The sequence below is a fragment of the Electrona antarctica genome, assembly GCF_951216825.1.
Source record: "Electrona antarctica genome assembly, chromosome: 14".
Classification (NCBI taxonomy): Eukaryota; Metazoa; Chordata; class Actinopteri; order Myctophiformes; family Myctophidae; genus Electrona; species Electrona antarctica.
In genome coordinates, this window is record NC_136795.1 from 28,713,984 (window position 1) to 28,737,689 (window position 23,706).

General features: G+C 44.9%; 1 protein-coding gene across 1 annotated transcript; it reads right to left on the reverse strand.

Annotated features, from left to right (window-relative positions):
• Positions 1-670: 670 nt before the first annotated feature.
• Positions 671-12,549, reverse strand: notum1a (notum, palmitoleoyl-protein carboxylesterase a; the record flags this gene model as incomplete). Its single annotated transcript, XM_079520400.1, has 11 exons — positions 671-1,320; positions 3,420-3,467; positions 4,637-4,784; positions 5,249-5,346; positions 5,976-6,167; positions 6,279-6,381; positions 7,123-7,181; positions 7,342-7,402; positions 7,848-7,943; positions 8,199-8,251; positions 12,212-12,549. 11 exons carry the CDS (start codon positions 12,547-12,549, stop codon positions 1,011-1,013), a joined length of 1,506 nt encoding a protein of 501 aa, XP_079376526.1. The 3' UTR covers positions 671-1,010.
• Between the last annotated feature and the right edge of the window lie 11,157 nt (positions 12,550-23,706).

The window sequence follows — 23,706 nt, forward strand, 5'->3', positions numbered from 1 at the left end:
TAGTTCAATGATTCTCAACCTTTTTCATTTCAAGGTGTGTTAATTTAACAAATGGACTGGTAACGGTCCAGTTGGAAGCCCTTGGTGGGCCCTGGACCCGACAATTAGGAACCAGTGGATTAGAAAGAGACCGATTTGCGTCTCTCTGCCGTCCCACACTGCCCTCTAGAGGTAATATCTCTACTGTCCCTTAATAATCCAGTGCTTTGCTCATTTCTGTGTGCCCGTTCTTTCCTTGAAATAAACCACTGTGTGACAAAACGTAAGATGAGCCCAAATATAACAGACAGCCTTTAAACAAAATGTTTTAACTTTATACACCCTATAGTGACTACTTAACAAAGACAGCATTCTTAAGTCATTGTTGTCGTTAGTTATGTAAAAACAACAAAACAAAATAAAAAAACAGACAAACAAAAAACAACAATGAACATCCTTAAAACTGGATTACATTCGTGTTCCTTTGTGTGTGTGTGTGTGTGTGTGTGTGTGGTGTGTGTGCGTGTGTGAGTGTGTGTGTGTGTGTGTGTGTGTGTGTGTGTGTTTAGTTTGTTGTTGTTGTCTTTTACAACCAAAAAGATAAGTTAAGAGGAGAGTAGCAGAGAGGTGTGCCTTGTCATGTTGACATGTTGCCCCTAGTACTATGCTTATCATCACCAGTACTGGGTTGTGAGAAGCTGGGTAAAGCATGGGGGTAGATGGGAGGGATATTGAGGGTCAAACTAAACAGAGGGGTGGGTTGAGCTGAGTTGAAGACAGGAGGGAAATGGGCTAAGGTGCGGGGAGCGATATGAGCTGGAGGTATCAGGTGTGGGAGACCGGGCCAGAGAGACCAGTCAGCACTATTCGGGCTTAAGCCTGATTTATACTTCTTTGCGCCTCGTGTCGAAAATACGCAATCTACAAGCGTGCAACGCGTTCGATCGCCTACTTTCGCCGAGCGACAACGGCCCACCCGGCGACGGCGTATAAATCAAGCGTAAGCTTGAAGAGTTAATGAAAATGTCCTTTTAGCTGCCGCTGCTGAGCATGCCCAGTAGCTTGCTGGGGTCCATGCCTTGCTGCTGGGCCATCTTTTGGACGTCGAAGCCCATGTGCATGAGGAACTGGATGACGTTCATCTCTTGTCCCGTGAACTGGTCCCGGATGGTGGGGCAGGTGGGGTTGCAGTGAGGCCAGGGGCAGCTGTCGATCAGATGCACGGGGCAGCCTTTGGGCGGGGCCTTGTTGTTGTTCCTGTTGGTGTCGTGCAGGCTGCGGTCCCAGCAGTGGAGCGCTCTGGGCAGGGAGGTGCCTTTGACCTGGATGTCGATCCAGTAACTGGGACGGGACACAAGAGGGCGCCGTCAGCTCACAGAATGAAACAATATGTAAGGCTAACAGTGGTTCTTAAACATTTTCCTAATTATTCAAACTTTTCCTCAATTTACCGAAAATATTCAATTCACGTGTCCGGGTAGCTCAGTTGGTAGAGCTCTCGCCTTTGACCACAAATTCATGGGTTCGATCCCGGGCACCGCCAACTCAGTGTATGAGTAGCACAGCTTGGGTGTCACAAGTTGTGCGGTAAATACTGGGAGCTGATGGTAGGTGTGGCGCTCCACCTTAGCATCCATCTCCCAGGTGTCTAGCGCATTGTAACGGGGACAGACTCCCGCGTGTTACCGGCTGATACCGACAATAAGCCAATCCCGACCTACTTTATCTAAAATAGCTTATTTACAAGTTCACAACACGTCCCAATGTGACGTCTTGTGAGCTTGTATCAACTATTTTTGAATAGTGCCTTTGACGGATCCAAGATAGGTGGGCAGTCTGGGCACTAGGGACATCTAGGCAGCTCAATGTAAAATTGGCTTTTTTTGTTTTTAAAGAAAGAAAGAAAAAATAAACATATTGTAAAAGTATACCTGATGTGAACATGCACGGTATATCCTTATCAGACATAATTGTATCCTTCAAAATGACTGTAGCAATTTGTAATAATTGTAGAAATATTAGACCTTAAATATTGAATCATGTTCTAAACATGTAATTATTTATACTTTACTTAAAAAAAATCAAAATATTTTATTTTTAAACATTTTGGAAAAAATAGCCAATTTAACACCGAGTCCCACTCTTCCTTGGTGCCCACCTAGACTGTGACATTGACTTGCACATCGATCAAGTAACTGGGACAGAACACAAGGGGGCGCTGTCAGCTCAAAGAATGAAACACTAGAACCATGGTTCTCAAACATTTTCATGTCAAGGACTAATAATAATAATAATAATAATAAAATAATAATAATAATAATTCACACCCGCTCCTCACTTCACACCCGTGTGAAGTGAGGCACCTTTACCCTTACCATCCCTTACCATCTTACATCATGCATATGCCGATTTGCTCAGTGACAGACAAAACAAACATTAAACTGTCCATTGTCAATGGCATTTAATGTTTGTGTTGGAGACAAAACAAACATTAAACTCTGTCCATTGTCAATGGCGTTTTTAATGTTTGTCTAGACAACATTAAACCATGCTGAATAATTGGGACATATTAGGCTGCGGACCCCATTCGAAAAGATTTTGTTCCAAAACGATTAGTGTTCACAATTAAATAGTGTGTAAGTGCTTAATTAACTAATAATTTTGCTGAGGATCCATATGGGCGTCCATAGCTGAATGGGTAGAGAGGCTGCCGGCGCCTGGAAAGAGAGGGTTTGTTTTCATTGTGCCAGTTTGATTCGTGTTGAGGTGTCTGAGCAAGACACTTAACACCTAACTGCTCCCCCTGTGCTCAGGTCTGACCACTTGGGCATGGGTGAAGCTGAAAACTGAATTCACCCCACAGGATCAAATAGGTATACATATATTATTATTAGCGTATGACCCCTGGAATCCATTCAAGGACCCCAATTTTGAGAACCACTGTGCTAGAAGACCCCTTTCACGGGACGTCAAAAGTCATGTTACGTCCGTTGGGTCAAGTTCATTTTGGAGGAAAAGTAAGTTTACAAAGAACAGTGTGGAGAAGATGTGCTTGTTTTGGGTGTGGATGACAGATAATGTCATCAAAATAATAGACTAAAATAATGTCATCAAGCTCTCCATTTTAGCAACTTTGTAAGAAATCGTATTTCTTTGCTGGACAACATTTTTGATCCACTATAATTTATACACAAACATTCTACGAAATGTGTTTCTGTTAACCTATACTCTGTTTATTTGTTATTTGTCGTATCTAAACCAGCGATTCCCAACCTCTGTTGCCCACCCATCTGACCACTTCATGGTTAGATGGGTGGGCCGCGAATGTTTTGGAGATCTTCAAGTGGCCTCTGATCCAGAAAGAGCTAGCAAGCACTGATCTAAACATCTACATTCTACACTGGTGACACGGAGAGTTTTAAAGCAAATAAAATACTCACTTTCTGGTGATGACTTCATGTGATAAGCAGGCTGGAGCAAACATAGCCCTGTAGAATGAAAAAGACAAACCCACAGCATTCTATGTTAAACACTTAAACCCGTTTTTTTGTTGACCGGGGACTCCCAATAGTTTGCATTGGTGTTAAGTTACACACAAAATATAAGGGAACTTAATATTGTCAATCTTTAGACTCAAGGGGGTATTACCTAGGGGGTATTACCTAGTATTAAATTAACAGGATTTCACAGTGCAGCTAGAATTAGGGTTGCCAAATTGCTGTAATTCAAATAAGACACACTTACTGCTAAGAAAATTAAGGGACACCCAGAAAAAGTACTCACTGTACAGTATATGTACAGTTTTAGTTGCGACTGTAGGTCGCAGATTACTATGAAAACCTGCAAAACCTGTCAGTCAGTCAGTCAGTCCGTCCGTCAAGCCTCCATATATGGTTGTCAGTCCGTCAAGCCTCGTGACATGTCACGCCCCCATATATGGCCTTCAGTCCATCACGCCTCGTGACACACTCCATATATGGCCATCTCCATATATGAAGATCAAGACACTGACCTTGTCATCAAACCCTGGATAGCCATACATGGAGAAGACTGGATCATCACCTAGATCTGCATATATGGAGCCGGCCAGCAACTCTACATCTGACCTCAAACCTCAAACCCGTAGATCTCCATATATGGAGCTGACCTGTTCTGACATTCCATATGTTGATCCTTCCCCACCCCTCCTTCCTCTTCTATGTCTCCCATATATGGGCATTCCCAGACCTGTAGTTTCAGCATGACCTCGCCCTCAGTGTGTCTTACTGGTATATATACTGTATAACCATTTGAACCCCAGCATCCATATTCTGGGGGAACGTTGGCCGTTGCGATGTGTTGTGAGTTTATAGATTGTTTATATTTGAGATTGGTGTAGAGTAGACAAAAAAAAAGGTACAACTCAGGTCCAGTTTACCAATCTAGAGGGTTTACGTGGTATTATAGTATAGTCTATAAGCTGTTTGAACTAAGTAAGATGTGTCATTGACTGATTTCCAAGTATAACTTATAAGTAACAAAGTGTGTCCCGTATTGGTTCAATAAGGCATTTGGTTCTCAAAGTCACGTTTACTTTCCAAGTAAGGGGCCGATTCTGTATTTCAGTGGACAGTTGGCCAAACCCTCGCCACAGTGCATGTAGTGGTGCATTGCTTACGGGACGTCCTTGAGAGTGTTCCTCAGCTCGATGCCCAGGTTCTGGATGTAGCGCCACTGGCCTTCCTGCACGGGCTGACCTGTCAGCTGGATGTTGTCCACCGTCAACTGAGCCTCGTCGAACAACCACTGGACCACAAACACAGGGCCTGCACACAATTCACATGCAGGTGGTTAATACACACACATGCACGCGCGCACGCACATTTGCATTACTATACTTGTGAATAAATCCACATTTGAGCGGTGAGCGAAACAGGCATAACATAACCTCCAAATGTTAGGTTAGGGATCTGTAAAAGAGGGAACTGTAAAAATCTTTTTGTATCCATCAAACAGCATTTCTCTTGTATTGTGAGGATTGTTCTCACAATGCCTATTTTTCAATTCCTACTATACTTGTGTAAGTTGTGCAGCCACAAGCACACACACACACACACACACACACACACACACACACACACACACACACACACGCGCGCGCGCGCGCGCGCACACACGGAAACCCTTACAGTATGTACAATTTGACTTGCAATGGTTTTCCATATGCACATGCATAGCATACTATACAGTATAATATAGTAAAACACAACCGTGCCACCTCAAAGCTCACTTTTTATTGATGGGAAGACTCTATATCCAAAGAAGCAGTTCCACTCCTCTCCTTCATGGGTCTGTTTGCACTTCTCAGGCACTACCCCTCCCCAGTACCTGATGGGAAAAGGTCAGAGGTCAGGGCACAATGTTTGTGTGGTCCATTCGTTGTAAACAGAACCAAAATGAGGACCATTCCTGTGAGCGCTGATGAAGAAATTTTTACATGCTAGCTGTCTACAAATGGGTCTGTTGGTTTGTCGGTATGTCCCTGAGCTAATCTCGCAACCTGCTTGTGTTTGGCGTATTCACAATCGCAAGATCATACGTGAATGTCACAACGCTGTGGTTACTGGCCGGTGATGAAGTTGAACTTTTCAAAGAGTTTCTAGTTCACGATTTGTGCACATTGTGTGATTTCATTTGCAGAATCTCAATGTTCATATTCATATTCATGTTCACGACGGTAAAAAAAAGAAAAAGCATGTTGCCACAAAAACAAATTAGGTATCCATTCATGTTCCACAATGATGTGGAAAAAGGTGCCAAACTGCTCTTCAGCAAGAGAGTGAGGAACATTATTTTCAGCAGCATTTACAACTTAAGGCACTTGGACACGTGGTACTTTACGTAATGCCTTTTAACTACAGCGACTTGAACGCAGCATGAAACCAGCAGCATAAACACGCTAAAGTAAACCAACATGACCTTTAGTGTTCCACAGAATGGTTCAAAGGCTCTCTTACTTGATGCCTCTCTTGATGGTCTCGGTCGGGGAACAGTTGACAGTGTCGACACAATCAGTGCAGTGGTACTGTTTGTTGTCCAAGAACCAGCCAGAGTCGGACAGGCCCCGCACCTGAATCGCAGTGTGGCCCAGACCCTCCAGTAGGTCAGCCACACGGTCCACATTCAGCAGGACGCCAGTACCGCCCGCACTGCAGGACAGATCGGATGCACACAGACACATGAGCACAATACTAAATACAACATGGTTTATTCATACGTTTGAATTCATGGTGAAAATGGTACACAACACACAAACAAACCTGCTTCCTGCTAGCAGAAGGACCTTGGCGTTGTCCAGGCCTTTAGTAAGCAGGTCCTTCACGACTTCTTGAATGATCAGCGAGCCCATAAACGCATAGCCACCTGCAAACAAGGAAAAGAGATGCTTACACACAGGTTCTCAAAGTGGGGGCCGCCAACCCAACCTTCCTTGTCCAATAGGCACGTTAGCAGCGAGGAGACAGGGCAAGCTGTCCTTCTCCCCCATAGAGATGCATATTAAATGACAGGTTTTCTCCCATCATTTCTAATCAACCAGGCCTGCAGTAGGCCTGCACTAGGCACTGGACAAATTTGCATGACATTATTTAAATAAACTAGAAATACGAGGAATTGACAGAGGGAGAAATCAACTTTTAACGACCATCCGACAGGAGTTTTCATTCAACAACACAGCCATGCAAAATAACATTGACAGCTACTGTATGAGGTGGCGAAAGCTTGACCTGCATAGCAACAGTTGCTAAACTATTTGGATTGGCATTGGACAATTGCTTTTTGGGGTGGGATTTAGGAATAATTGAGGACAATAGACATAATAATAGATTTTTCATTTCGAGTCCCTATTTTGGGCCAATCACAACACGTTGCAATGAGCTTGCAGATCAGCTGTTTTTGCAGATTGTTGACCTATTATATATATTTTTAAAGCCATTTCGCAATAAGGGGGCCACAGCAAGACACTATGGCTATTTGGGGTTCCTTCCTTGGCATGGAAAGGTCTAAGGAAACCCCTCCCTCCATGCCAGCACTGTGCAACAACCATGCTGATGTAAGCGGCAGGAACCAAAGATGTCATTTTATGTTTATTTACTGAGGGCTTACTCTGGTCCATTTTGGCTGTAGCTCCACTCCACACATCACTGGAGCAGTAGGGGACGAACCTGCAACAACAACCCAGCACAACATAATATCATATGTTAAAGGCCTCTTAACATGTTTATAATTACAAAGCTGCAGGATGTTAAAACTGCACGCTGTCATTATGCACTCGAGTGCTATCACACACACACACACACACACGCTCACAAAGGGCAAACTTACACCATGTTGGCGTTCCACCAGTGAGGGTTCTCCTCAGGCAGTGGAGACAGGATCCCCGTGCCTGCAGAGACGACCAACAACAAGGCAATGGAGAACATGTATCATTAAGCCATTCCGCCACTCCCAGACACATCCCCATCTTCCTCATCATCGCCACATGGATTATAGTTATTACACCACAATGAGAGAGGGAGGTGTCTCCGCTCCTGCAGCAAGCGGGCGCCAGGTAGGCCCGCGCTGCTGCTACATCATGACTGGGTGTCGCTCTCAATAACACAGCAGATAAGCATAGATACATCCGATCCTTCTCATTACGGCAAACTTCACAGTGGGCCTCTCTGTACTTTGTTCGTTTTTGTGCGACGGGAGCCAAGCGAGACCGACCGACTGCCTCTGCCTGCCTGTGCTACAGGCTACAGTCCAAAGCGTTGCACCGCATGCAAGGTGCTGACGGCGGCGTGTGTGCTAACAGTGCGGCAGTCTAGCCGTCTCCAGCAGGGGCTGACCTGTTTTGGTTTGGGCCCACTTGGACGAACTCATTAGCCTCCTCATGGTCTCATAGCGGCTGTCGCAGTTCTCTTTGTTGTAGCAGTACCAGCCACCTTGACGGAGCAAGCAAACAAAAAACAAAACACATGGACATGTGTTATTTCTCACTTTCAATGTAAACCTTGCACCAGGTGAAGCCAGAGCAACTATGGACATGAAATGCTCTTAAAATAGCCGATCTACACACTCACAACATGTCACACCAGTACATGACACCAGCGGGGAACTAAGAGTAAGTCAAGCCAAATGGACTTCAGGAAGGAAAGAAGATAAGATAAGGGAGGACTGATTAATTGGTGATTACTTACCCTCAAGGAATATCAACCACCGCCTGCTTCCTCTGGATTCTTTCAGATAATACCTTAAAGAAATAATAGAGATAAAATCAGAACAAAACAGTGTAAAACAACATAATGTCACCCTATGAATGTGTTTCCTTTTGGCCATGCCCAATACAAGAGTAAACATAACACGGCAGTGTGACCAGTAGCAGAGCATATTCAGTGCACCTGCTCAAAAAGAGAGGGATGAGATAAGAGAAGCATAAATACTTGACAGTTGACTTAACACCCTTATTGACCCTATTATGCCCTCATAGGATGTATCTAAGCATGAACATGCCTGACATCAGGATCACTCTTTATCTTCACCGGCATCTAAAATGATGACTTGTTACAGTGTGGACCTTTATCTCTAAAGGTTGGCAAAACGGAGAAACAGCTATTTTATCGAGGGTAAACTGTGAATACAGAAGAATCATCAGGTAGAAGCCTACATAAACAATCCTGTGAGTGATGAAAACGGTAGATAGAGGACTTCCTTCCTGGCCCCTATCGTGCACGGAGACGCCATGGCGTGGCGCTAGTCCTCACACCTATAGTATGTGTGGCGGTAGGAAGTAATGTAGACCCCTACATCCTATCTTCTACCGTTTCTCTGAGCTCATTGTCCAACAATGTCCGCATACACAACCTGGATAAAATCAGTGTAAGAATGAAAACAAGGTGCATGGTGAAACAATGGAACAATGGTTCGATCAGAACAGAATAGATACACTGCACTGAGAAGGTTTGTGTCTGTTAATCAATCATTATAATTAATATTGTATATATCAAACCCGGCAAAATGACTAAACTGCTGTGATGGAGGCCAAATACATTGCGGCAGCATCAAAGAAAAACACAATCGGTGAAGGCTTTGCATCATTTGCTCAGACACTGAATCATGCTCTGGCAGGCTGCATTTAATGTCTAATGTTATTAAGAGCAGGCTGAGGAGAGTGCACTTAGCTTCCAGAGAGAGTTGAATAGTGAGAGCAGGCTTGGTAGCAAACCAAACCATAAGGGCGCGATACTGGCTCAGGCCTCTAAGATTACTGTAAAATGACCATACCGGTGGTCTGGCAATGTTTAGCCCATCTTCTACTACTCACACTTGACATTACTGCCGATCATTTGCCAAAGCATACCATGGTTTGTTTGATTCAGGGAAGCCATTGGACTTGCTTGAGATAGAAACAATGCACTTGAGACTTGTTGAGGTAGTTAATCACAACACATGAAATGCTGTCAATCATTTGCACAGCATTTGAATGAGCAGATTGGTTTGAAAGGTCTTGTCAAAAATAGCCCCTTGATGAAATGAATACATAAACAAACATAAAAAAAATATTCAAACGTCTTCGACGTATTAACCATGCAAAAATGTTACCCGAATTGATTCAGGTAACATGTTAATGAATTTGGAGAAAATATAAACAAAAAATACATCTAAAAATAAAACCATTAAACAAGGAAATGGTCCATTTGTCTATATATGTCTTAAGATATGGTAAAACCTTTGAATAGAGTGGCACTTTAACAAGTGAAGGTTCTCACTCATGTCACTTTAAATTCCATATAGTTAAATTATTGTCATATACAGTAACAGTGTGTACAATTGGGCCAACTGTGAAATTGTCGCTATTGTATGTTAGCAGGATGTGCCTACTGCCTACAGTAGCTGAATGGGCTAGCATTATCTTGTCTGTTAATAACTGAAAGGGCCATCTGCCAACAATCGTCCCCAGTACTTTGTCCCATGCATGCCGCCTTTCTGAAAGAGCTAAGAGCTTTACAACTCCAGTGTACCCACTCTCTCCATCAGGCACGTTAAGGTTTAACACAGGAATTAGACAGGATAATAAATCCATCAAGCAATCTATACACAGTATCAAGAGGACAACCCTGGCCTTCATTGAACAGGCCTGCGATAAGTCCTAATGCAACAGCATTAGGTGCAAAGGCAGACACAAAGGCATCCTGGTAATATGGTATGCCAAGTGCAACGCAAACAGTGATACAGTATATATATATATGTACACTGTGTTAATTTAACTCTGAGAGTGTGCAAATCTAACCAAATGGACCCGATTTTGTACACTCTTGAGTTACAGAGGTATAAATTAATACTGAGGATTATACTGTGTACTGTAGGACTCAGTGAATGTAAATAATAGGACTACATTGTGCGTCAGTCATAGCAAATTAGTGCTAAACAAAGTGAAAACATGTATTATTACCAATACTGCATTCTTTTTGTCAATTTATGTGGCCCTTGCCTTTCCATGGGGAACCACCTTGTAAACTTTATCCAACTAATACACAATGTAGTATAGTTTCTCACACAAGCAGAAATCCTAAAATACCCTTAAAGTATATGCTAGCCCCTTAGATAGCACTTTATGTAGACTTAGATAGTATTTTAAACAGACTTCTAGCTTGTTACGTAGACGGCACTAGAATTGCATTTTATGTAGTCATAGCACTTTATAGTACACATGTATAATATATAATATAGTATAGTATGTATAGTTTACAAAGATACTCCACTGTTGCGTTCTTAGTTTACGCATGATTCATGAAAACTACTTTTTATATATGTGATGTATGCCATGCTTTTGGATTAAGAGCGTCTGCTAAATGCCTAAATTGTAAATTGTAAATTGCACCGTGGAAAGACATGCACGTGGAATAACAACAACAACAACCGTCAGTGACATAGTACCACCTTCCACAGGAAGAAATGTGCCTTTAAGTTGCTTAGAAGTAGTTAAACACTCTCATGCCTTAATTTAATTTGGTCAGCATTATTTGGACATCAATATAATTTGGATTAATGGATTAGCTGGTGATTCACAGCAAACAAATAGGTACAAATGCGCCAGAGACTACACACCAAGTGACCATTGTCTATTCATCTGTTTGTCTTCATTATTACACAATATGAGAGACAGTATCTGTCTGATATTAAAATGCTTTTAGTGTCATATGATCCCTCTTAAGTAGGCCTCCTCACTGCCAAATGCATTTGTACTTAATGACATTGTCAAGAAGAGATGTCAAAGCAATGCAGCAAGTAAAATACTGATAGGCCTATTAGCTATTATACAGTGAAGAATGTCAAACTCTGCCAAGATTACTCCCAGAATTTGATGTAACTGTATGGGCTAATAATAATGAAAATAATAATAATAATAATTTGTATTCATAACACACTTTACATTTGAAACAAATCTCAAAGTGCTACATCAAGAGAAGAAGAACAATAAAATAATAATAATGCAGAAGTCTCTATACAATGTACACCAACCACACTAGGTAGTATATTTAAGTTTGGATTTATTCTTTTTTTAAGGGGGGGGGGGGGGGGGTGACTCATTCAATCAAATCAGAGCATAACATCTCCATCCATAGTTTATCAAGGTCAGGAGAAAGACATAAATACACATACATTAGAGAGAGAGAGAGAGAGAGAGAGAGAGAGAGAGAGAGAGAGAGAGAGACTAAAACATAGCCCATATCTAAAACTATCTCCAAAGCAAACCCTGCATTCTAATTTGAAGCAAAGGAAATGAAGCATCGGCCATGTGGCTCGCCACATATTTCACGCTTCACTGACGCAAAGCAGCTGTCTGTATCCCGAATCAAGCGTAGCCTCTTCGGGAACAGAACGCAGCGCTGCTCTTTCTTCCCCTCCCAACCTTGTTTTTACGCATTTACCCTATTTTAAGCATCACGCAGGCCTAAAATATATAAAGTTGGTAATGGACTGGTGGTATGCTAAGACCCAAAACAGAAGAATAATGTGTGCACAGTGTGCAGTGGTTCCCCGCAGGGCAGGTGTTGGCTAAAGATGCACAATAATAAAGCGCGAGCGCGTAAATGGAACCAAATGGACACTTTATACTGTTCCGTTTGGTTCTCCACGTTACTCTGTGTCTCTGTCGCGGTGAAATAAACACAAACATGGATTATAGTGTTGTTTGTGTGTACATACATACCCCGCGGGGCTGCCGTCGTTGCACGTGACCGACGTATTCTCCAAAAAGTTCAGCTTCATGTCGTAATCGAGCTTCTGCGCCGAGCACGGGTAGAGGGACTGCGCCAGGTTCTTCACTTGTGTCATGAAGTTGTCCATGTTCTCCTCCACGGCCGTGAAATCCAGAGGGAAACTCTCCGTGGTGTCGCCCCGCTCCCGGTATGTGGGAGAGGGAGGCGTCCGCCGCGGTTGCGGGTTGCGACCGCCTCGGAACCTCCGTGCGCAAAGGACTAGTCCGGACTGCAGCGAGAGCACCAGCAGCAGCAGCACAGCACATGGAATCATTCTGATCGCTGTCATCTTCTCTCCCCCCGGAACAAAATGTTTAAAGATTTAGGGTTTTGATTGATTTAAAGATGTCCTCCTCGGTGGCTCCAAAAAATATGAAGTCTTTCTTCGGTGAAAACGTGCGGCTGTTTTTTCTTTTAGAGATGGAAGGCAGAAGGAAACATCAATTACGCACACTTTTTGGAGACGCCAGAAACTTGGCACTTGTTCCAAAAACGCATGAGTTTAAATCAAAGGTCCCTCTCTCACTTCAGTCCGACCGACCATAAATTCACCAGTTGTCTTCCCTGGGTAGAGCGTTTCCAAGTAGGCTATTCTTGTGACTGGTGGGTGACACACACACGCACACACAGCTACAATGTGTACACACAATACAAGTATAGGCTACTGTTGAGCAAAGCATGCAGGCTGCGGAATGACAACACTCGTGCCATGCTCTTGAATTTTATTCAAACTTTCCCCCCTTGCCTGTCCCTCCAGCCAATCGCAGCGGTGGGCAGGGACTCGAGTCATGATCAAGCGTGGCAGACTACCCCATTTTAATTTATAGAGGGAAAAAATGTCCATGCGTTGGTTCTTTTGATCCGCGATGTTTTATTTGATGTGGTGGCTTTTATTGGCTTTGAAATGCCTATTTCCCATTCCACACAAATTTATGGAGTGAGAGTAGGCATCTTGTTACACACTCGCCTTGAATTAAGTGGGAAAAGAATACATGCACAACACATTCAAAACTCATCCAGAATAGAATAATTAAAAAATAACCAAACCGTGCATTAATATTATTATTATTATTATTATTATTATTATTATTATTATTATTATTATTATTATTATTATTATTATTATTATTATTATTATTATTATTATACCATATACAACAATGGTCTGATTTTGATCTGATAAACTATATGGCCTATAAGTCATTATCTCTATTAGCCAAGCAAATACCCTGACGCCTTGCCTACTTGTTGATGCTTTGATCTATTACACACATAAAGAACACCTTCACAACATTTAAGCTACATGTAAATACAGGTGTTTTCCTTGGTGCCAAACTGAAAACCCTTCCACGCGGTGCGTGCAGAGAGAGGGGGAAACCCTTAGATCAACGTAGGTCTAACATGTTTGCTTTTTCGGGCCTCATCATCACCATATGCCAAGTTCTGCAGTAGAAATTCAGTTTTTGTTTGTGTGTGCGCGCCTGTGTGTGCGTGAGTGCGTGTGCGTGCGTTTGTTTTCCCTTTTCATGATTTCCCCCTTTTTTTCCTCGGTTAATATTTATTTTAGCCCCGATTAGTCATAGTAGGAGGTTATATATTATGTATAGTATGTATGTAATGTGTAACCAGCCAAATGCAATGTGGCTTTTACGCTCCTCAGCTTCTTTTAAAAGTTGTAATCACGCCTCGGAACCATCTCCCACAACTAAAATAAAATATACACGACTCACACGAGCCAGTCTTTATTCCCAATGCAGGGCTATTGACTTTAGCTTTATAACAGCTTTAAGACAGTTGTGCTAAGCTGCGCTGAGAAGGGGACGCAGACACTTTTTTTTTTTATCTTGAAGGGGCCCCTAAAGATCAAAGCAACCATCACTCTTTCTCCCCCTCCCTCCATAGTCCTTTCAAAACTTTCATGTTCTACTGTATATTTTAAGTCGAATAGAGCAGTGGTTCTCAAACTTTTTTTCCCACGTCAAGGAACCCCCAAATTAATATGTAGGTCTTGTCCACGGAACCCCATATGAAATTATTTTGTGACAGGCATGCAGGGACACCTTTTCAAGATGTGTTGTTAAAAGGTTTCAAAATAATATTCAACATTTCCACCCATTTCTAACATTATTTCAATGCATCTCATCGTGGTGAGAGGATTATGAATGGCCTATTAACACATTTTGCTATTAACTCTATACGTTATCCTGGATGTCCCTGGACCAGAGAACCCCTGGCATCCTAGACGGACCACACTATAGAACCCCTGGCATCCTGGACGGACCACACTAGAGAACCCCTGGCATCCTAGACGGACCACACTATAGAACCCCTGGCATCCTAGACGGACCACACTAGAGAACCCCTGGCATCCTGGACGGACCACACTATAGAACCCCTGGCATTCTAGACGGACCACACTATAGAACCCCTGGCATCCTAGACGGACCACACTATAGAACCCCTGGCATCCTAGACGGACCACACTATAGAACCCCTGGCATCCTGGACGGACCACACTATAGAACCCCTGGCATCCTAGACGGACCACACTATAGAACCCCTGGCATCCTGGACGGACCACACTATAGAACCCCTGGCATCCTGGACGGACCACACTATAGAACCCCTGGCATCCTAGACGGACCACACTATAGAACCCCTGGCATCATGGACGGACCACACTTTATAGAGAACCCCTGGCATCCTGGACGGACCACACTAGAGAACCCCTGGCATCCTGGACGGACCACACTATAGAACCCCTGGCATCCTGGACGGACCACACTATAGAACCCCTGGCATCCTGGACGGACCACACTATAGAACCCCTGGCATCCTAGACGGACCACACTATAGAACCCCTGGCATCCTAGACGGACCACACTATAGAACCCCTGGCATCCTAGACGGACCACACTATAGAACCCCTGGCATCCTGGACGGACCACACTATAGAACCCCTGGCATCCTGGACGGACCACACTATAGAACCCCTGGCATCCTGGACGGACCACACTATAGAACCCCTGGCATCCTGGACGGACCACACTATAGAACCCCTGGCATCCTGGACGGACCACACTATAGAACCCCTGGCATCCTGGACGGACCACACTAGAGAACCCCTGGCATCCTAGACGGACCACACTATAGAACCCCTGGCATCCTGGACGGACCACACTATAGAACCCCTGGCATCCTGGACGGACCACACTATAGAACCCCTGGCATCCTAGACGGACCACACTATAGAACCCCTGGCATCCTGGACGGACCACACTATAGAACCCCTGGCATCCTAGACGGACCACACTATAGAACCCCTGGCATCCTGGACGGACCACACTTTAGAACCCCTGGCATCCTGGACGGACCACACTAGAGAACCCCTGGCATCCTGGACGGACCACACTATAGAACCCCTGGCATCCTGGACGGACCACTATAGAACCCCTGGCATCCTGGACGGACCACACTATAGAACCCCTGGCATCCTGGACGGACCACACTATAGAACCCCTGGCATCCTGGACGGACCACACTATAGAACCCCTGGCATCCTAGACGGACCACACTATAGAACCCCTGGCATCCTAGACGGACCACACTATAGAACCCCTGGCATCCTAGACGGACCACACTATAGAACCCCTGGCATCCTGGACGGACCACTATAGAACCCCTGGCATCCTGGACGGACCACACTATAGAACCCCTGGCATCCTGGACGGACCACACTATAGAACCCCTGGCATCCTAGACGGACAACACTTTATAGAGAACCCCTGGCATCCTGGACGGACCACACTTTATAGAGAACCCCTGGCATCCTGGACGGACCTTTAGAGAACCCCTGGCATCCTGGACGGACCACACTATAGAACCCCTGGCATCCTGGACGGACCACACTTTATAGAGAACCCCTGGCATCCTGGACGGACCTTTAGAGAACCCCTGGCATCCTGGACGGACCACACTAGAGAACCCCTGGCATCCTGGACGGACCTTTAGAGAACCCCTGGCATCCTAGACGGACCACACTATAGAACCCCTGGCATCCTAGACGGACCTTTAGAGAACCCCTGGCATCCTAGACGGACCACACTATAGAACCCCTGGCATCCTGGACGGACCACACTATAGAACCCCTGGCATCCTGGACGGACCACACTATAGAACCCCTGGCATCCTGGACGGACCACACTATAGAACCCCTGGCATCCTGGACGGACCACTATAGAACCCCTGGCATCCTGGACGGACCACACTATAGAACCCCTGGCATCCTAGACGGACCACACTTTAGAACCCCTGGCATCCTGGACGGACCACACTATAGAACCCCTGGCATCCTGGACGGACCACACTAGAGAACCCCTGGCATCCTGGACGGACCACACTATAGAACCCCTGGCATCCTGGACGGACCACTATAGAACCCCTGGCATCCTGGACGGACCACACTATAGAACCCCTGGCATCCTGGACGGACCACACTATAGAACCCCTGGCATCCTGGACGGACCACACTATAGAACCCCTGGCATCCTGGACGGACCACACTATAGAACCCCTGGCATCCTAGACGGACCACACTATAGAACCCCTGGCATCCTAGACGGACCACACTATAGAACCCCTGGCATCCTAGACGGACCACACTATAGAACCCCTGGCATCCTGGACGGACCACACTATAGAACCCCTGGCATCCTGGACGGACCACACTATAGAACCCCTGGCATCCTAGACGGACCACACTATAGAACCCCTGGCATCCTGGACGGACCACACTATAGAACCCCTGGCATCCTGGACGGACCACACTATAGAACCCCTGGCATCCTGGACGGACCACACTAGAGAACCCCTGGCATCCTAGACGGACCACACTATAGAACCCCTGGCATCCTGGACGGACCACACTATAGAACCCCTGGCATCCTGGACGGACCACACTATAGAACCCCTGGCATCCTAGACGGACCACACTATAGAACCCCTGGCATCCTGGACGGACCACACTATAGAACCCCTGGCATCCTGGACGGACCACACTATAGAACCCCTGGCATCCTGGACGGACCACACTAGAGAACCCCTGGCATCCTAGACGGACCACACTATAGAACCCCTGGCATCCTGGACGGACCACACTATAGAACCCCTGGCATCCTGGACGGACCACACTATAGAACCCCTGGCATCCTAGACGGACCACACTATATAACCCCTGGCATCCTGGACGGACCACACTATAGAACCCCTGGCATCCTAGACGGACCACACTATAGAACCCCTGGCATCCTGGACGGACCACACTTTAGAACCCCTGGCATCCTGGACGGACCACACTAGAGAACCCCTGGCATCCTGGACGGACCACACTATAGAACCCCTGGCATCCTGGACGGACCACTATAGAACCCCTGGCATCCTGGACGGACCACACTATAGAACCCCTGGCATCCTGGACGGACCACACTATAGAACCCCTGGCATCCTGGACGGACCACACTATAGAACCCCTGGCATCCTAGACGGACCACACTATAGAACCCCTGGCATCCTAGACGGACCACACTATAGAACCCCTGGCATCCTAGACGGACCACACTATAGAACCCCTGGCATCCTGGACGGACCACTATAGAACCCCTGGCATCCTGGACGGACCACACTATAGAACCCCTGGCATCCTGGACGGACCACACTATAGAACCCCTGGCATCCTAGACGGACCACACTTTATAGAGAACCCCTGGCATCCTGGACGGACCACACTTTATAGAGAACCCCTGGCATCCTGGACGGACCTTTAGAGAACCCATGGCATCCTGGACGGACCACACTATAGAACCCCTGGCATCCTGGACGGACCACACTTTATAGAGAACCCCTGGCATCCTGGACGGACCTTTAGAGAACCCCTGGCATCCTGGACGGACCACACTAGAGAACACCTGGCATCCTGGACGGACCTTTAGAGAACCCCTGGCATCCTAGACGGACCACACTATAGAACCCCTGGCATCCTAGACGGACCTTTAGAGAACCCCTGGCATCCTAGACGGACCACACTATAGAACCCCTGGCATCCTGGACGGACCACACTATAGAACCCCTGGCATCCTGGACGGACCACACTATAGAACCCCTGGCATCCTGGACGGACCACACTATAGAACCCCTGGCATCCTGGACGGACCACTATAGAACCCCTGGCATCCTGGACGGACCACACTATAGAACCCCTGGCATCCTGGACGGACCACACTATAGAACCCCTGGCATCCTGGACGGACCACATTTTAGAGAACCCCTGCATCCTGGAAAGCATCACACACAAATGCATTTTGAGATCTCAGTCAGTGTAAGCATGCTATGGAAATCACAAATGTTTAATGTTTGCTTAATGTACAGCACCCATTACGACTATGCCTATAATATGGCTAGCTAGCTATATGCAATATTTTTTAATATGGCCGATCGGATCGTGTGATAAATAAAACTAGCTATAGGCTATGCAAAAGGCACTGAAGGAACCCGGGGTTCTGCATTCCCAGGGTGATTAATAGCGTCATTCCAGCTTGGCTTGGAGGGGGGGTTGCCAATGTCTTAATTAAGCGTTACGCGGCGCAATAAACATCAACAGCATTCTTTTTATTTTGTATTATTATTATGTCTCACATACACGCTCTGTCTTAAAGCGGGCGGATTAGAATGACCTCTGGCGTTGGTGTTAATCAGACTTGTAGTTTTACCAGAGAGCCCTGCTGTTTCAAACCAAGCTTCAAACGTCAAAATCCAGCCATTTGGGGAACCCTCCTCCTGACAGCCGAAACGTGATTGACATTCTATGAAGACACGCCATTGTGAAAATGTAAATAAGACTCGTCGGAACTCAGTTTGCTACTGTGTGACTGTGAATGATCATAAGTCACATAGCTAGCCTATATGTCTCGCACTCTCAAGAAAACTTTGCACCAGCATGCATGCGCAATTGCGCATTCCCTTTCCATCATAAAATACAAACAAATGTTTTCATAAACTTTTCAAGTCTGCAATATTCCCTTGACTGAGGGGAGATTTAAAGATTGTTGAATATATTGCACACACACACAATCTTAATAACATTCTAACCATGAATTATATTAGAAAAGTCGCGTTCACATTGTAATGAGGATGCAGTGCAATCTATAACTTCGTTAAACACAGTGATTTCAAAGTCAGGAAATAATAGGCTTGGCTAACTAAAGGGATTTCTAAAACATTTGTGTAATAGCAAGGGAGAGCACTTAATTATAATGTAAGGCATCTGTCCTCCTATCCCAATTTTAAACAGATGAAAAAGGTGCCAAAATAGACTAGCAACCAAGAGGCTTTTGGTGCATGTGAATAAAAATTAACAGATTAAAGAAATAACAGTTTAGGAGAAGAAAGAGACATGATGAATACCCCCCCCCCCCCCCCCCCCCCCCCATATGCCCATGGCTGTATAGGGCCATCTATCAATGATTTAAAACAAGTGTTCTCAAAGTGGGTTCCAGGGGGTCCCCAGCAAAATGAGTATACTGTTACTCATTTTGCCGGGGTCCCTCTATGTATTTTATACATTTGCTATTTGAAAATAACAGATCTACAAGCCCACAACGTACATTTCTTTAAACAATTTTGAAAACCTATAACACATAAAATCTTATTTTATGGCGGATACAAAACCTTTAAAAAAAAAGCTAAAAGGATGTGACAGCTGGTCTTCTCTCAGACAGATCTGGTCACCAACAGAGGTGGTTATAGTGAATAAAGCTGTTGGTGCATCACGTGCACCACATATTAAGGTTCAAAACCTTTTCTGGATCAAGACCCACTTGAAAATCTTGAAAATAATTGTATCGGTGCAGAGTATAAATTTGGAATTGCATGCAGACTTCTACTTGTAACAGAGTATTTATACTTCTATACACTGCAGTATTGCTACTTTAACTTACTAAAGAACTAAAGAATGTGAGTACTTCTTGGCTTGTCCAGTGTGTGGGCCGAATGCATTATTTGAATGATCAATCAATCGCATTCCATCGGATCAATGGAACTAATATAGGCCTAGTATACTTTCAGTTCTTTATAGTGTGGAAACACTTTTTCATATTAAAGTTATGAAAATCGCAGTGTTTTGCAATACCCCCAACCCGCGGCCCAGCCGTGGGCCCCGGCCCATAGGGTGAGAACCACTGGATTAACGGATGAAAGAAAAAACAACATGATATATTATACCCCAGAATAGCCTATAATACTGTCATCTGGGCCCGTGGTGCATCAGTGAGCTAATCAAGGACCAAGAAGAAGAATCAGAACCAACTGTATTGTCACATCACTGGTTTACAGCAGGTGTTTAAGCAGTGGGGCATATTCGTTTTTTCTCCATTTTAAGAGAACAGAAAATCAAGATACGTACATGCATATCTATACACACATATAGCATAACAGTCAGGTATACAGCGTGCACATGAGGTTAAATACAAGGTGCGTAAAATTGTAACATAGCAGCAGGTATGTGCATTAGATTGGACATAAGGTGCAAAAAACACATACAGTATAGGAGTATACTGCAGACACTTGAAAGTTAAAACAAAATCCACTTGGCTGGTAAGTTTGTGCAAGAAGTCACCAATCAACAATACAATCAGCTCTGATGGTGTTGTGAATAATTATACTGTTGGTGAATAAAGATGGCAGTGGTTCATCACCCAAAAATGACTTACTTTCTATATGAATTACACATTCCTAAAGCAATAATGTGATGACCTGGCGGAAAGAAGACTCTGCCGGTCATCAAATTATTGACATAGGTTTTTCTGTTTTTTTTTGTTTTTTGTTTTTTCAGATTAATGATTATCAGATTAATTAAAAGATTAAAGAAACAGTTGTGGGGAAGGAAAAGCCGCGATAAACACCCCTTGAGAGTGAGGATGAGGATTATTTACACTCCAACGGCCCACGGTCCATCGGTTGAACTGAAATGATGTGACATGCAGTGGTCTTCTCACAGACAGGTAGGTTCTGGACATGAAGTCACCACGCAGGCAGAGCTGATGGTATTCATTGGGAACTTCAAACAGATGCGCGTACAGATTAAAACATGTGGTAGAGCCTAGGAGGGGAGGCTCTGTCACAGATTGTGTCCAGTCACTTTGACCCATGGAGCCCCGGTTTTATCACACGTCATCCCCAAAAATGTAACCCTTAAATCACTCGCAGATGGACGCTGGCCTCTGACACACACACACACACGCACGCCACACACACACGCACGCACCCACCCACCAATACCTTGATAAGAGTGTCAAGTACACAGTAAGAGTAAAATGATCATTGCTAATAATTAATCCATTTGTACACTCTCAGTTAAATTCAAACTCAGGATTACGAGTACGACGTATAGACTTCTGACTGACTGCTATAACTGCAGATATCAACGCAAAGCTCAGCTAACATGTCAACTCAAAACGTGACACAACCATATCTTTGGTTGACCGGAGTCCAGAACAGGGACACTATATAGGGTTCATGTAGTTTCAGAGAATGCATGGTGGTTGGTATGTTTCTCTGATTTACAACATCTCCTCATAGTCCTCAGACTGCAAAGTAGATTATGTAGCACAGAGTTTAGAAGTTGTCTTGTGAGCTTTGCTCCTGTTGCTGCCGTCCTATCCTTTTGATGTGCACCTTGTTTGAACTCCAAGCTAAGCCCGTCTGGCTTTCTGTGGTATTCGCTCCACTTCTCTCTCTCTCTCACTCTCTCTCTCTCTGTTTCTACGTCTCTTTAATTTTGCTCTCGCTAACTGTAAAACTCTTCTATCTCGCTCTCTCGCTCCCTCCTTCGTTCGCCGCTCATCTTCTCTGTGTGAACTGCAGACACACTTTTGCTTTTCTTTTTCTAACCACACAAGTCTAAATGGATTAATCCTAGAATTAGGTCATTTGAAAATGACCCAGCTGTTCTGATGGCAGTCCCTCAGAAGTGCCCCGATAGCCCCCACCCCGACTCCAGGCCTCCTATGAAAGTCAAAGCCTGTCTTTCATCTCCGATCAGTTGCATGTGCCCTCACAGATCCACAGGTTTTACTGCTTAAGTCTGGGCTGGCAGCGCTGATCATGTGACCACTGCCTGCCTGGCGTTTAGACACATCACAGCTCCGCAAGCGCACTCCATCTCTGCAGCCTGCCAGTTCCTCTCACACATCCCATCACCCGTCTCCCCGTGCCTGTTAGTTTTGATTTGCACATGCTGTTGTCGAGGGTCCATCCGTGATCATCAAATCCTGCTAGTTGGAACTGTTAGGTCAGGTTACATCAAAGAGATCAGGAGGGGATCAGCCTCTTGAAAAGGACAGGCTCCGACTCACATCATCAGAAACAGGTGGAGGTCCTCATTGGAAGAACAAAGGGGAGATCAGCATCTATAAAACCTTTGTATTTCATAGAAGAGTTTCTTCACATTCCTTTAATGTGCCACCCTCTATTCTAGTTTGAGCATAGACCATATGATATATCAGGTTAGGAATTGTGGAGTTCAGGCTCAACACCAAAGCCTATATGAAGGTCACAGTTCCACATAGCCTCTGATTTAGTGGCCTGACATTGCAGTGTTTAAGTGTGGAAATCTGATAAAACCCAGAACAAATAGGGAAAACGGAAATCTAAGGAATAAGACTCAGGTGTTATGAATCAGTCCCAAAGTTGTTGAAACAACCAGAGGCTTTGTGGGTATTATGATAATTGCGACTTAAAGTCTCCCCTGGCAAAAGAAAAAGAAAGAAAGTGATGTGGTCCTTTTCCCAAGCAGAATCCCTCGAACCACACAAGGTCTTCCTCCATGGCTTTTCCAAGCTTGAGATGCCCCTAAATAACAAGGATCACTATCAATTAACTATTTGCGTGCACTGACAATTTTCCTTGTGCCATTTCCAGTGACGGTGCCATTAGTTTGTCTGGCTGTAATGCCAGAGAGTTCTTGACATTTGAGGTTCTATTACCTGTGGTTTCTTTGAAAACATCTCGGCAACGGCTTCTGTTCTGTTTCACCTCTTGGCAAAGGTCCGGAAGTAGGTCCCCCCTAATTTCATGTTGAAACCATAGTTTAAAAAACCCAAAACAAACATGTACAGAGATTTTGGTTGTTAACACATTGTGGAGATCCTTTCATGTGCCCTCACCACATGTTCCCGATATTACCCAGAGAATTAGTAAACAACCTTGATCCTGACTTCAGTCAAGAGGTGCCATCTAAGATGTGGACTAAAATGGGAAGTAAAGGGTGATTAATACTGCCGTGCACCGGAAATAGCCCACCTACAAGCTCACAACACATCGCGGCGTGATGCGTTGTGAGCTTGTAGATCGGCTACCTTGGGTGCGCGGCACCGGCGTGCTACTGAGTATACGT